The 13,290-nt window shown below is 44.0% G+C and overlaps 3 protein-coding genes across 6 annotated transcripts in view; 2 read left to right on the top strand and 1 right to left on the bottom strand.

Annotated features, from left to right (window-relative positions):
- The window catches only part of LOC136640595 (acylamino-acid-releasing enzyme-like), an 82,686-nt gene that overhangs the window by 34,278 nt on the left and 35,118 nt on the right, over nucleotides 1-13,290 (bottom strand). The gene's annotated exons all lie outside the window — the stretch shown is intronic.
- On the top strand, nucleotides 976-10,784 carry LOC136641150 (taste receptor type 2 member 60-like). The gene is given in 5 exon segments (XM_066616814.1): nucleotides 976-1,036; nucleotides 1,223-1,698; nucleotides 1,795-2,089; nucleotides 2,092-2,136; nucleotides 10,720-10,784. Coding segments are annotated over 5 exon segments (942 nt in total).
- Nucleotides 10,796-11,701, top strand: LOC136641141 (taste receptor type 2 member 40-like). Its single transcript, XM_066616803.1, has one exon. The coding sequence runs from the start codon at nucleotides 10,796-10,798 to the stop codon at nucleotides 11,699-11,701; it is 906 nt and encodes a 301-aa protein (XP_066472900.1).

Raw genomic sequence — 13,290 nt, 5'->3', positions numbered from 1 at the left:
AAATGAAGGGCGACAGTGGCAGCACCACTGTCACAGATACCTTCCCCTTCCCTGCCTTGATCCACCCTCCTCCCCACCTTGTTCTTAGCCCCATTCCTCCTCTCTTTGCATCCTGTTCCACGCCCCACATCATCCCCCCCCCACTGGGTATCCGCAAGGCCACTGGCACGCAGCCCCTGAATGATTGCAGCAGCAGTCTGGCTGTGAAAAATGGCTTCTGTAAAGAAAAATGGCGACAGCTGTAAAGAACCCTGCACTGCCAGACCACTAGTCTGGATTGGCCTGTTTATAGTGCAGGCCAATCTCCAAGGTAAATCAGGTATCATGACAGAGTGTCAGTAGCTGCATTTGCTGCTGTGTAAAACTGCACAGTTTTTTAAAAAAATGAAAAACCAAGGTATTGGGGGAAGAGGATGAAGAGCAAGTAGCAACCAGTAGGGCAGAGAAGGTAAATTTAATTTACAAATCTTCAGCATTCTATTGCCATGAAGGGTATGTGCAACCTCCTGGTCTTAGAAGTAGGCTACCTCAATATATCATTTGCAAGTGAGTGACAACAGGATGCAGGTATCTTGTGTGCTCCCTGAGGCATCTGGTGGGCCACTGTGAAATACAAGAAGCTGGATTAGATGGACCTTTGGCCTGATCCAGCAGAGCTCTTCTTATGTTCTTTTAACTAGTAAATCCATGGCATACAGGTCCCTTAAATTACTAAAATACATAATTTTTGCTACCTATATGGCATTAATAAAAGAAAATCAGCTGTACCAGCCACTAGTAGAACCAAAAACTTTAATTGGGAGAGTCTGAATATGGGGCATCTCATTCGTTAATTTAACAATGCTGTCTCTAATTCCTGCCATTTATTTGTACATTGAAGGAAAAAAATCAAAGCCTGCTAGAAATAATGATTTGGCTATGAATGACTTGGGTTAACCCTCAGAACAGAGCATTACCTATGGAAAGTTGTGGACCATGTGGAAGGACCTGCCTCACATCAGCTCTCGTGTGCCAGATGGAAGCCTTACGAAAATAGGTAACAGAAGAGCCTTTCATTTGCATTGGTTGATGCTCAGTTCGTAAAGTACACTCTAGGTCAGCTAGTGTCACTTTCTGTCTCTCTTCTGCAACTTTGGTTGGGGCGAAGTCCACTTGCACAGAGGACCAGGCAATATGTCTTTTCTCCTATCCATTGCCTGTCTGGTAACTCTTACTGGTTTAGCCCTGGGTGGGTTCACCTCCAATGCCTTTATAATTGCAGTGATAGTCACTGAATGGGTTAAATCCAGGAGTCTGAATTCCAGTGCACTCCTCTACCTGAGCCTCGGCATGTCCAATATCTGCTGCACAGCTTCAGTGACGGCAATTGTCTACAGGGAGCACTTCAAGTCTAATTTCAGGAACCACTTAATGTCTCATGTAATCAACATTTTTCTGAGCACTGCCATGTTATCTAGATTCTGGCTCAATGCCTGGCTCTGTATCTTCTATTGCATCAAGATAGTGAATAGCACCAACTTCCTTTTCCTTTGGTGCAAGCAGAGAATATCGTGGCTGTTACCCTGGACTCTTGTGGCATCTGCAGCCATCTCAATCTTCTCTTCTATCTTTGCATTTAAGCTTGTTGCTGTACATCTCCAGAGCAACACAACCACAGTCAACGTTACAGGCATGGACCAAGAAGAGTTTGACTTAATTGTTCTCCCTTCCTATGAAGTTCACCTTGTTCCTGTGTATCTCCAGAGCAACACATCCACAGTCAACATTACAGACATGGGCAGAGAAGAGTTAGAGATCAAAATTCTCCCTTCCTTCATAACTTTCTTCTTAGTTATTGGCTCTTCCTGTCCTCTTTTTGTGGTTTTCCTTTGCTCCATTGTGATTGTTGCCTCCCTCTACAAACATGTTTGCCAAATGACAGGCAAGGAATCCAGTTTCAGGAACCCCCAAACAAAAGCTCATTTCAAGGCAGCTGGAACTGTGCTCCTCCTTCTCTTCCTTTACCTTTCTTCATTTATAGCACAGATCTTGACTGTGATGACAAAGGCTGAAGAAAATATGATTACTTTTTGGCTGTCTGCCATGGTGATTCACTTGTCCAGGCTGTCATCCTGGTGCTGGTTAACTTGGTGCTTGGTGAGGCTCAAGCAAGCAATTACCTGGATGCTTCCAGGAAGAAAGACTTAACCTCTGCCCAATGCATTCATCTGAGGGAGAAATTCCTTCCAGTGGTACTGAGTACTGTGTTATTCAGTTTTCCTTTGATGCAGTGGAATATTCATCTGCTCTGTAAACTCAACTGCTCTGTTAGAATCCCTACTGCAAAAAGGAATCTTTGAACATTTGAACAAGAATCTTTGAACAAGGCATACTGCAGAAGAGATTGGCAAATAAAGGTTGGCTAAGATGCTGTGATGTCTCTGACTTACTTTGAATACAGAGCCTCTGGAACTGGCAAATCTGAAAACAAGGAATACATTGAGAGCTTCGGAGATGTATTGCTCTCAGTTTTGTTAAGTTTGTTTACCAACAAGGGCTATCCCACCCAAGGCAGTAAAATTTTCCCTGCCTTCTGCAATTGGTTAATTGTTCCTTATCCCTTTCCTGCTATTCCTGACAACCATTTTTCTCCTCTGCCTTCTGTCTTGTCCCTGACACTGCCAACTGGAGCAAACAACAGCACCTGTAGCAGATTTAGGGTCAGGATTTTTGGTGGGAAAATGGAACCAAAGGAAAGGGTTAACTTCCTCTTATCTGAGGTCCTAAGTTGTCCTGGGGTTCTCTATAGAGTCATTTTCTTTAGAAGCAATAGAGGCCCCTTCCACAGCACATGACTTTGAAGTACATTTGAGGCCCATTGTTCTTACTCGGGTGCTATGAACAACCATGTTGGAACCAGAAATGAAGAAATAAGTTTCCTCTACACAGGGTTATTTTTCCCTTGGCATTCCTTTAAAAAAAACAAAAACAACCAAGCTCATACATTAATCTAGTGGCATTAGCATTTCACCACAACATTAAGAACAAAAGCTGAACATTGCAGGAAACCTTCATTTGATCCCTGCGACGGACATATTGAAAATCTGGGAAAAACTGAACTTGGGGAATGCTGTCAGTTTGGAAAATGATGGATTCCGTTCTGTTTATCTAATCAGTACCATCTCTATACAACTAACTGGATAAATCTGAAATGAATCACTGGATGTTCTTGCACTCCAAAAGGTTAGAAAATCTCAGAGAGCAATTTTAGGTGAAATTTTAGAATCCAGGAGTTGGGGACTTTCTATATGTTTATCATGGCTATGAGATAAATACAGCAAACATTTCCTGTAACTGTCAACTTTTTATTGTTAAGATCCAGGTCAAATGCTTATTTCACAGGACTAATAATACTCATTTCATTCTAAAACAGGAGTGCCCAAACCCCAGCCCTGGGGCCACTTGCAGCCCTTGAGGCCTCTCAATGCGGCCCTCAGGGAGCCCCCAGTCTCCAATGAGCCTCTGGCCCTCCAGAGATTTGTTGGAGCCCACACTGGCCCAATGCAACTACTCTCAGTGTGAGGGCAACTGTTTGACCTCTTGCGTGAGCTGTGGGATGAGGGCTCCTCCACTGTTTGTTGTTTCACGTCTGTGATGCAGTAGCAGCAGCAAAGGAAAGGCCAGCCTTACTTTGTGCAAAGCCTTTTTATAGACCTTGAGCTATTGCAATACCTTCATTCATTCATATAAGTTCATCTTTAATATATTCATTTATGTAAACTTATTCAAATTTTAAATCCAAATTAATTCTTTTTTCCCCGACCCCCAACACAATGTCAGAGAGCTGATGTGGCCCTCCTGCCAAAAACTTTGGACACCCCTATTTTAAAACATTGTTAGCAAAGTACTGCTTTATTATTTCACATGTCTACAGTGACTAACAGAAAGAAATTGTGTGGGACTGCATTTTTCTGTGCACTCAAAAGCAGAATATTTTGAAAACTTTTCTGAAAATGTAAAGTTGAACTTCTTTTACTAGCCCTTTCTGAAGCTTGCTTCCCATATCTCAAGCCTCAACTGATAATAAAATTGAACTGTTTAGCACTGCCTGCGAGTGAGCAGGATGTTTCATATGTGTTAGCTTAATATAGTCCTTATGACACTGAAGTAAGCATTATTATCCCTATATTACAGCTGGGGAGCAAAGGCTGAGAAGGAATGGTTAAACTTCCTTACAGCCCAATCCACAGGGCTCAAGCACCAGCAATACAAGCGTAGTTTTGGTGCTGGGCGTAGAAAATCGGCTGTAAAGCATGTTTTTGGCACCTGGGGAGGAGGGAGTGTCAGTGCTGGGCCAGCACCACTTGCTGCTGAGCATCAGTGCTGGGATAATGCCCGTGTTGAGCTGCTGGGGTAAGCAGCTGCACCGGGTAGCAATGCGCCTTTTGGGGGCAGGGGGAGGTGTTCTGGGGCTGGGGGAGGGCAGAATAGGTGGAGGGAGTGGCTTGGGATGGAGGTAGGATTGGTGGAGGCATCCTCCACAGGATCCTATGCCCCACATCGGGCTGATAAGCCCAACATGGGGCTTCTCAAGTCTGCACCTGCAAAATAGCTGGATCAGACTCAAGTAGCCCCATTGTTGGGCCTGGGGCTTTCCTAGAGGGAAGGGGATGAAAGGCCCCTTCCTGTGGAGACCTCTGGTGGCCTCCCTGGCCCAGCTGGATACAGTGGAAGCCACTCTGGCGCTGGAGAGAATGGGATTTGGCTGCTCGTAGGTGGGATTAGCAGCAGTGAAAGATCTGATTTACAGTACACCTTCTTAGTAACTACATTACAGAAGCTCTGCAGAGGCAATGCAGAGGCAATGAAGAGGCGATGGTTTTTCAGGAATCTAGTAGAAGTTGTTGTTTATGGAACATCCAGCTGTAATCAGAGAGATGCAAATGGAGAATGGATACAATTACCACTGTGCCATATCAGGGATGCATATTTGCATCTGCCTTCTGGTAAACAGCAGCACACACAATGGTGTGCTTTTAAGATGTTAAAAAGCTAACACCGCTACATAACTCCAAAAACATTATCACCTAAGACTGCAACCCTGTTTGCACTTTGAGAGCAAGACCTACTAACACAACAGACCTACTAACACAACAGGGGCTGCTACGCATTCTATTACATGTATCCAGTGCTTTTTTTGTGGAAAAAAAGGTGCAAGAACTCACAACTTGTTAATCTTTTATTTAACTTATTTATTTATTTATTTATAAACCCTTTTTTATTGGAGAAATAAAATATTTTTTATGTGCTTCCCCCCTAAAGATGAACTTACTTCTGAGTAGACATGCATAGGATTGGGCTGTCAATCTCCACATCCCCTACCCTCTAGCTATTTTTTCTACACATGGGGAAAAATACTGTACAGGTGCACTTGTAGTGTGTAGTATGTAGTGTGGCACTAATTCGAGGAGAGGAAACAGTGAATGGAGTCTGAAAAATGGCTTACATGAGTTCCAAGTAGTAAAATTACTCTAAGTAACTGTGGGAGTAAGAACAAAAAAGGAATTCTTACACGAGAGGGGTCCTTAGGTGCACATAGAAACAGCTACATTTGCAAACAAGTGATTAAATATGGTTTAATTCAGGTATCAGAATACTCTATGTCTTTGGGAAGGCACTTGTCATGCAATTGTATGTTCTCTGCTGCCCTGAGCAGCTGCTGTGCATTGCTGGAGAGGAGCTGCAAATGCTGGCTGGCGGAGGGCATGCTTGTGGGGGAAGGATGAGGAAGATCTCTGGCAAGGCTGAACAGCATGTTGTACACACGTAGAATCCCTTTTCACCTGTCCTTAGTATGTGAAAATGGGTGCAGATATATATCTCTGCCAGGATTAAGAGCCAAATCCTAGGTATGTCTACTCTGAAGTAAGTCTCGTTCTAGTCAATGGAGCTTACTCCCAGGAAAGTGCCTAGGATTGCAGCCTAAGAGCCCAATCCTATGCATGTCTACTCAGAAGTCCACTTTAGTGAATGGGGCTTACTGTGGATAGGATGGCAGCCTTAGAGTCCAATCCTGTGGCTGTCTACTTTGCCTCTGTTTTGCTCCCCCCTCCTAGAATGCCTCCGAAGGGGAGGGGCCCCTGCAAAAAGGTGCCGGAACTCCGTTCCCCCGCGTTCCATTAGAAAAAAAGCCCTGCATGTATCAATCGGGGCTGCAAGGCTCCCTTTCACTCAAAGAGGCATTTCAAAGCTGAAAGATTTGGCACGAAATCAGGAGCAGCCTCTTAAGCACTATCAAACACTTTCTGGGAACACTGTGGGTAACAGGGCCCTTTGGCTTTAGAAAGTGCCTGCAGTGTCAGCTCATAACATTTTGCTGCAGGAACCAGAGCACCAAATACCACCTGGCCCTTTGCATGTCATTAGAATTACAGCTCAAATTCTTTCCTTCTTTCCAGTCTCTTCCCCTTCCTAATAGAAAACGGGGGCAGGAGGAAAAACAGCGTGATGCCAATTTGCCTTCTTTCCTATGCAGACCACCCATGGGAGTGGTATCTGGATGGGCTGCTGTGCTGCTCCCAAGAACCAGACCATTATCTGCTACCTGAAGCAGCCAATCCACCCTGCTTCACAATAGGGCTGGCCCTGAGGGGTTGACTGTATTAAGTTCGTTCTACGTGACACAAAATACTACTGGGATCCAGTGCAGAGCCAAAGTTGCTATAACCAGCAGTGGACATGCAGCACCTGCCTGAACTGATCAGGAAAGTGAACATCAAAAATGGTATCTGACTGGCTCAAGATGGCAGTGCTCAGGAACAAGATGGGTGGCATCCAGAGTCATTCTTTCTCTGAGGCATGTTACACTGGATGTAACCCACCATGTGGGTCACCTAAAAAACCTACTACAGTTAAGTTCTGTTTAGCTCAGTGCAGGTCGATCTCTGAGGTAAATCAGCTATTGTGGCTTAGTGCCAATGCCGGGCTCTCAGTTTGGGAGATGATAGCATCTGCTGTGAAAATAACTGAGGCATAATGTATATGGGGTTGTTTTTGAAGACTGTACATAAACTGCAGTTGGCTCAAAATGCAGCTGCTAGGAAGAACTGGGTGGTGGGAACATCTCTTAGGACCCAAACCTATCTGATTTTCCAGTGCCAGTGCAGCCGTGCCAATGGGACATGAGCTGCATCCTGTGGTGGTGGGGCAGTTACAGAGGTCTTCTCAAGGTATGGAAACATTTGTACCCTTACCTCAAGGCTACACTGCGGCTGCACCGGTGCTGGAAAGTTGGATAGGATTGGTACTTAATGTGCTTACAGCATTATATAGCCTCCCACTCCACATCCAGGCCCAATTAAAAATGTTGGTGTATTCCCAGCCTTGCACAATTCTGGGCATGGATGCCTGAAAATATAATGTATAGCAACACTAGCCTGTCCATGCACCAAGATCATCTTTGGAGGCCATGTTTGGGTGTTCCTGCCTTTTGAGTTCAGGCAGGGAGCAACTGGGGTCATGGCCTTCTGGGGGTGGTGCCCTTGTTTTAGTATTCTCACACCCCAGGAAGGTTTGCCAGTTGGGGACCTGGTGTTCCGTTGATGTCAGGCACACATGTTTTCATTTTGCTAGACTTTTAAATAACTGATTGGCAGCCCAAACCTATCCAACGCAGGAGCATTGGCGGTGAAGTCCCACACAGTATCCTGTGCTGAAAATGAGCAGACCTAAAGTAGAGCCCCAATCTGCTCAATGGGGCTACCGGATCTGAAACAGAACCGAGCAGCCCTGTATAGGACTTTCAGGTCCAGGAAAGGGGTTAGGATGCAGTGGAGGCCTCCTCTGCTGCCCCCGCCACCCTCCCTGACCTGAACCATCCCTCTCTCCACCCTCTCCCTCCCCAAAAATCCCCTCTCCACCTCTGTTCTGCCTTCTCCCCCACTCCTCCATTGCTCGGCCCAGCACTTACCTGCCCCAGTGGCCATCAGGCTGTATGTGGCACCCGTAGGACACTGGTCTGCCCACCAGTGAAGCTTACTCTCCAGGTGTCAAAAAGTGCTTTACACCAGTGCCAGCGCAGTAACTGTTGCGCTGGTGCTCACCATCAGTAGGATTGGGCTCTTAATTGTTTCCATGCTACTCTTATTTGCTGCTCTGTTTTTTGCTCTTTTTTATTCTATTCTATTGTCATTTAACATGTAAATAAGTAGCACACTTATCTCTTATATTAATGAAACATACTTAATATTTGCATCTTATACATCAGTGGTTTTCAAACGTTTAGCACTGGGACCTTTTTAGAAAAAGAATCTGTTGGGACCTACAGTGATGTGATGTCATGGCCATAAGTGACATCATCAAGTAGGAAAAATTTTTACAATCCTAGGCTGCAATCCTACCAACACTTACACAGGAGTAAGTCCCATTTACTCTCATAGTTAAAAGCATATACATAGTAGCCTGTTAAAAGTACAGATCTGTAACATTTCCCTAAATGCAGTCACATACTATGGCAGCATCAAGTCTAATATATTAAAAATAAAATATTGAAAAGAATGGGAACCCATCTGAAATTGGTTTGCAGCCCACCTAGTGGGTCCTAACCCACAGTTTGAGAAATACTGCTATACAATATTAATAAAATAAATTCAGCTATTAACAGTGCTAGTAGAATTACTAACTAACACTGAGATGGTGTGAGCATCGGGTAGCTTATTCCTTATTTTCTGAGGTGTAGCTAGGCCATTCAACACCCGTAGCCTGTATATTTTTGACACCCCCAGTATACAATCTACTGTCCCTGCATCTGGGGGTTTAATGTAGCCATCATGGTTAATAGCCACCGATTGATCTATAATCTGCCTTGAATGTTCAGAATCCACTTTTAAAGTAATCTAAGCTAGTGACCAATATCCAAACTTCCCACAACCCCACATTAACCTCTGACACCCTCCTCCTAATCAACAAGCTGCAAGAACTCTGTGTGACCTGAAAGACTTTACCTGCAAGCAAATACAAGCAAATGAGAACATGTTGTTTATAGAAAAACAGGCAATATTTATAGAATGCCATCACAGTGGTGTTTCTAGGGGGTACGGGCTGCACCGGGTGACACACACAGGGTGTTTGTGTGTGATACCACTACTGGCTCACATTTTTAAAATCTTTGTATTTTTGAATAATACGATCATGTTATATAGTAATCGATGTGCAATTTCATGCAGAATGCAATGAAACAAACCGTGCTGAAATTTCTATTCTATCAAAAGTTATAGCAAAAACAAACAGCAGGAGTGGGATGATGGTATATCACCATGCCCACCACCCAGGGAGTTGCCACACCTACTGCATGGGAGAAGGTTCATCATAGGAGTGCCACAAGGTGACACAGGGTGACACAAACCCTAAAGACATCGCTGTGCATCAATGTTCATGATGTTTTACACAGAATGAAAAGACCCTTCCTCAAGAGGCTTACAGTCTAAACAGACACAAGGGAAACAGAGGATGAGAAGGAAAACTGAGTGAGGAACAAAATGGGGAAGAACAAGTGATTCTCTCAGATGCTTGTACTTAAGCTTAGCAATGGCAGGAGAAAAAGGACTGAGTGGAAACCAAACTATAAGTTACTGTGCCAATGGATTTTTTTTCTTGTACAACACTGGGACCAAGCAGATAAATTGAAGTCTGCTTGCCAAACAACAAAACACAACTTTTTGTGGGTAGGTAGGAAAAGGCAGACAGAATTTCCAACACGTAACATTTTTCCAACACATAACATTTTCTCAACAGATTCATTGAGTCTCCTTCCAGAGATTTTAAAGCATCTGCAGCCTAGTTACAACTACGCTCCAATTCCTTCAAAAAGGGATGGCCTCAGATCTGCACATTTCAGGGCTTCGTAGTGCTCTGCACATGACCAGTTTTGAAATAAACAGATGCTTGAGCAGAGAAAAGAGGCCAAGTCGACCAGCTAATAGAGAAGCGCTTAACTGGCATTTCACTCAATGCTTTCTAACAGTTTGGGCAGAGCAAAAGGGTGCTTCTGTTGCAAGACACTCTCCTCCATTTTTATTAGACATGTATCTCTTTTTAGTAAGAAATTAGGGGTCATTTAGTCAGAGAGCTCACTCAGTTAATGTCACCCTAACTTTGATGTAATACCACAGACAGAAGTTTATACAGCAATTTGGCACACATTTTCTTTGGATGTGAGGGTGATCTGGCTGTGACATCTGTTGCTTCATTGGTTGCTTTATGACAGGAGCCAGGAGGCTAAGTGGTGTTTTGTCACCCTCTTAGAACCACTGAGCAGAAGAGTTGGCAGTGAAGCAGCATGTGCTCTTCACCTCAGAAGAAGAACATGGGAGTGCTGCAACCTCTCTTACAGCTGCATTTTGTGATCCTCACAAGATACCTCAACCTGGCACCCAAGGCGGACTACACCCCCCCCCACTTGCTAAGGCACTACTTATTTCAACCAATCTGTCTCCAATTCCTCCCATTTATCTGTCTACTGAAGGAGAAAACCAAAGCCTGCAACGACGAATGTCTTGGGACTTGACAAACCCTCATTTCACATAACCCCTAGAGCATCACTTAACGAAAGTTGTCAGGCAGGCCCTTCCATATGGCACACATCAGCACCAGTGAGCCACATGGAAGCCTTATGGAAATAGGTAACAGAAGAGTCCCTTTGATTTGCATTGGTTAATGCTCAGTTCCTAATGCGTGTTTCAGGTCAGCTACAGGCATTTCCTTCTCTCTTCAGCAACTTTGGTAGGGTGAAGTCCATCCGCACTTAGGACCGGGCAATATGATTTCTCCCCTACCCATTGCCTTTCTGGTAACCCTTCATGGATTAGCCCTGGGTGGGTTCACCTCCAATGCCTTCATAACTGCAGTGATAGTCATTGAATGGGCTAAATCCAGGAGTCTGAATTCCAGCGAACTCCTCCTCCTGAGTCTCAGCATTTCCAATATCTGCTGCACAGCTTCAGTGATGGCAGTTGTCTACAGGGAGCACTTCAACATTAGGAACTACTTAATGAGTCGAGTAACCAACGTCCTTCTAAACATTGCTGTCTTATCCAGATACTGGTTCACTGCTTGGCTCTGTGTCTTCTACTGCATCAAGATAGTGAACGGCACACACTCTCTTTTCCTTTGGTGCAAGCAGCGGATATTGTGTCTGTTACCCTGGACTCTTGCGGCATCTGCAGTCATCTCAATCTTCTCTTCTGTCTTTGCATTTCAGTTTGTTCCTGTACATCTCCAGAGCAACACAACCACAGCCAACATTACAGACATGACCCAAAATGCAGGAGAGGACAAAATTCTCCCTTCCTACGAAATATTCTATTTCGTTATCGGCTGCTCCGGCTCTCTTCTTGTGGTTTTACTTTGCTCCACTGTGACTGTTGCCTTCCTCTACAGACATGTTTGCCAGATGACAGGCAAAGAGTCCAGTTTCAGGAACCCCCAAACAGAAGCTCATTTCAAGGCAGCCAGAACTGTGCTCTTTCTCCTCTTCCTTTACCTTTCTTTCTTCTTAGCACAGATCTTGCCTTTGACATCATCCACTGAATACAAGAAGATTGTTTTTTGTGTGTATTGTATAGTGTTGATAGGGTACTCTCTTGCCCAGGCTGCCATCCTGGTGCTAGTTAACACCAGGCTCAAGCAGGCACTTACCCAGATGCTCCCAGGAAGAAAACCTTAAACTCTCCCCAATTCATCAACTCAAAGGACAACTTTCTACCATGGGTACTGAGTAACTCAGGGCCAAATCCTAACCAACTTTCCAGCACTGGTGCAGCCATGCCAATGGGACATATGCTGCATCCTGGAATAGAAGGGCAACCACGGAGAACTGCTCCAGGTAATGGAATATTTGTTCCCTTTCCTTGGGGCTGCATTGCTGCTGCACTGGCACTGGCAAGTTGGATAGGATTGGGCCCTCAGTTTCCCTTAGGTGCCATGGAACTATTCATCTGACCTGTTAGAAAACCACTGCAAGATGCAATCTTTCAACAGATGCAGATGTAACAAGATATACTGTAGAAGAGGTTCACAGATTTTGGTAGGCACAGGTAAAAAACTGTGGACTGTTTAGGTTAAGATGCTGTGGTGTCTATAACATACTTCTAACACACAGGCTCTGCAACTGGAAAATCTGGAAACAAGGAATGGATGAGAGCTTCTTAATAATGTTATGTATTGCTTTAGGATTTGTTAAATCCATTTTTAGCAAAAGTTATCCTGTCTCATGCTGTTAATATTTCCTTGCCTACTGGTATTAGTTAGCTATTCTCGATCTCATCTCTTCATAATCATTTGTCTCCTCCATCTTTTCTTCTGTTACCCCCAAGGCTGCTATTTGCAGTAAAGAGCATTATTTGTGGCCAACAGCAGCTTTGAGCCTCGTATTTTTTATGCAAAAGGGTTAACTTCCTCCTTTTTCAGGTCTCAACAAGTATTGGGGCACTCCTGTGGAGGCATTTGGTTAGAAAGGGGCCCAACCTCAACATGTGACTTCAAAATGTTATGAATGCCCTCACTAAAATAAGGGATGAAGACATTCCTACATTTCAGACACGGTTATTTTTCACTTGGATCCCTTTAAAAAATGAGTTAGAGAACTGCACATAGTGAAATTAGCATTTGATCAGATCAATAAGAATAAAAAGTCAAACATTTTTGTTGGAAAAAAAACAATTTGTGGTTTCTCAAATTATTTTACATTATTGGAATTATTATACTACATTACAAAGTGTCAACCCAATATGTGGCAGTGGTTAAGAAGGCTAATTCCATGCTTGAGATCATTAGAAACGGTACTGAGAACAAAACGACTAATACTATAATGCCATTGTACAAATCAATGGTTTGGCCATACCTGAAATATTGCATCCAGTTCTGGTTGCCACATCTCAAAAAGGATATAGTGGAAATTGAAAAGGTGCAGAAGAGAGTGACCAAAATGATTACTGGACTGGGGCACCTCCCTTATGAGGAAAGGCTACAGTGTTTGGGATTTTTCAGTCTAGAAAAGAGGCGCCTGGGGGGGACGGGACATGATTGAGACATACAAAATTATGTAGGGGATGGATAGAGCGGATAGAGAGATGCTCTTTTCCCTCTCACACAACACCAGAACCAGGGGACATCCACTAAAATTGAGTGTTGGGAGAGTTAGGACAGACAGAAGAAAATTTCTTTACCCAGCATCTATTTAGTCTGTGGAACAGCTAGCCACAGGATGTTATGATGACATCCTGGCTTAGATGCCTTTAAAAGGGGATTGGATAA

This window comes from Tiliqua scincoides, chromosome 2 (genome assembly GCF_035046505.1).
Source record: "Tiliqua scincoides isolate rTilSci1 chromosome 2, rTilSci1.hap2, whole genome shotgun sequence".
Classification (NCBI taxonomy): Eukaryota; Metazoa; Chordata; class Lepidosauria; order Squamata; family Scincidae; genus Tiliqua; species Tiliqua scincoides.
This window is presented reverse-complemented; position numbering and strand designations above follow the sequence as displayed.

What these genes read in the sequence shown, in the direction of transcription:
- LOC136641141 (XM_066616803.1), top strand. Translation starts at nt 10,796, where the DNA reads ATGATTTCTCCCCTACCCATTGCCTTTCTGGTAACCCTTCATGGATTA.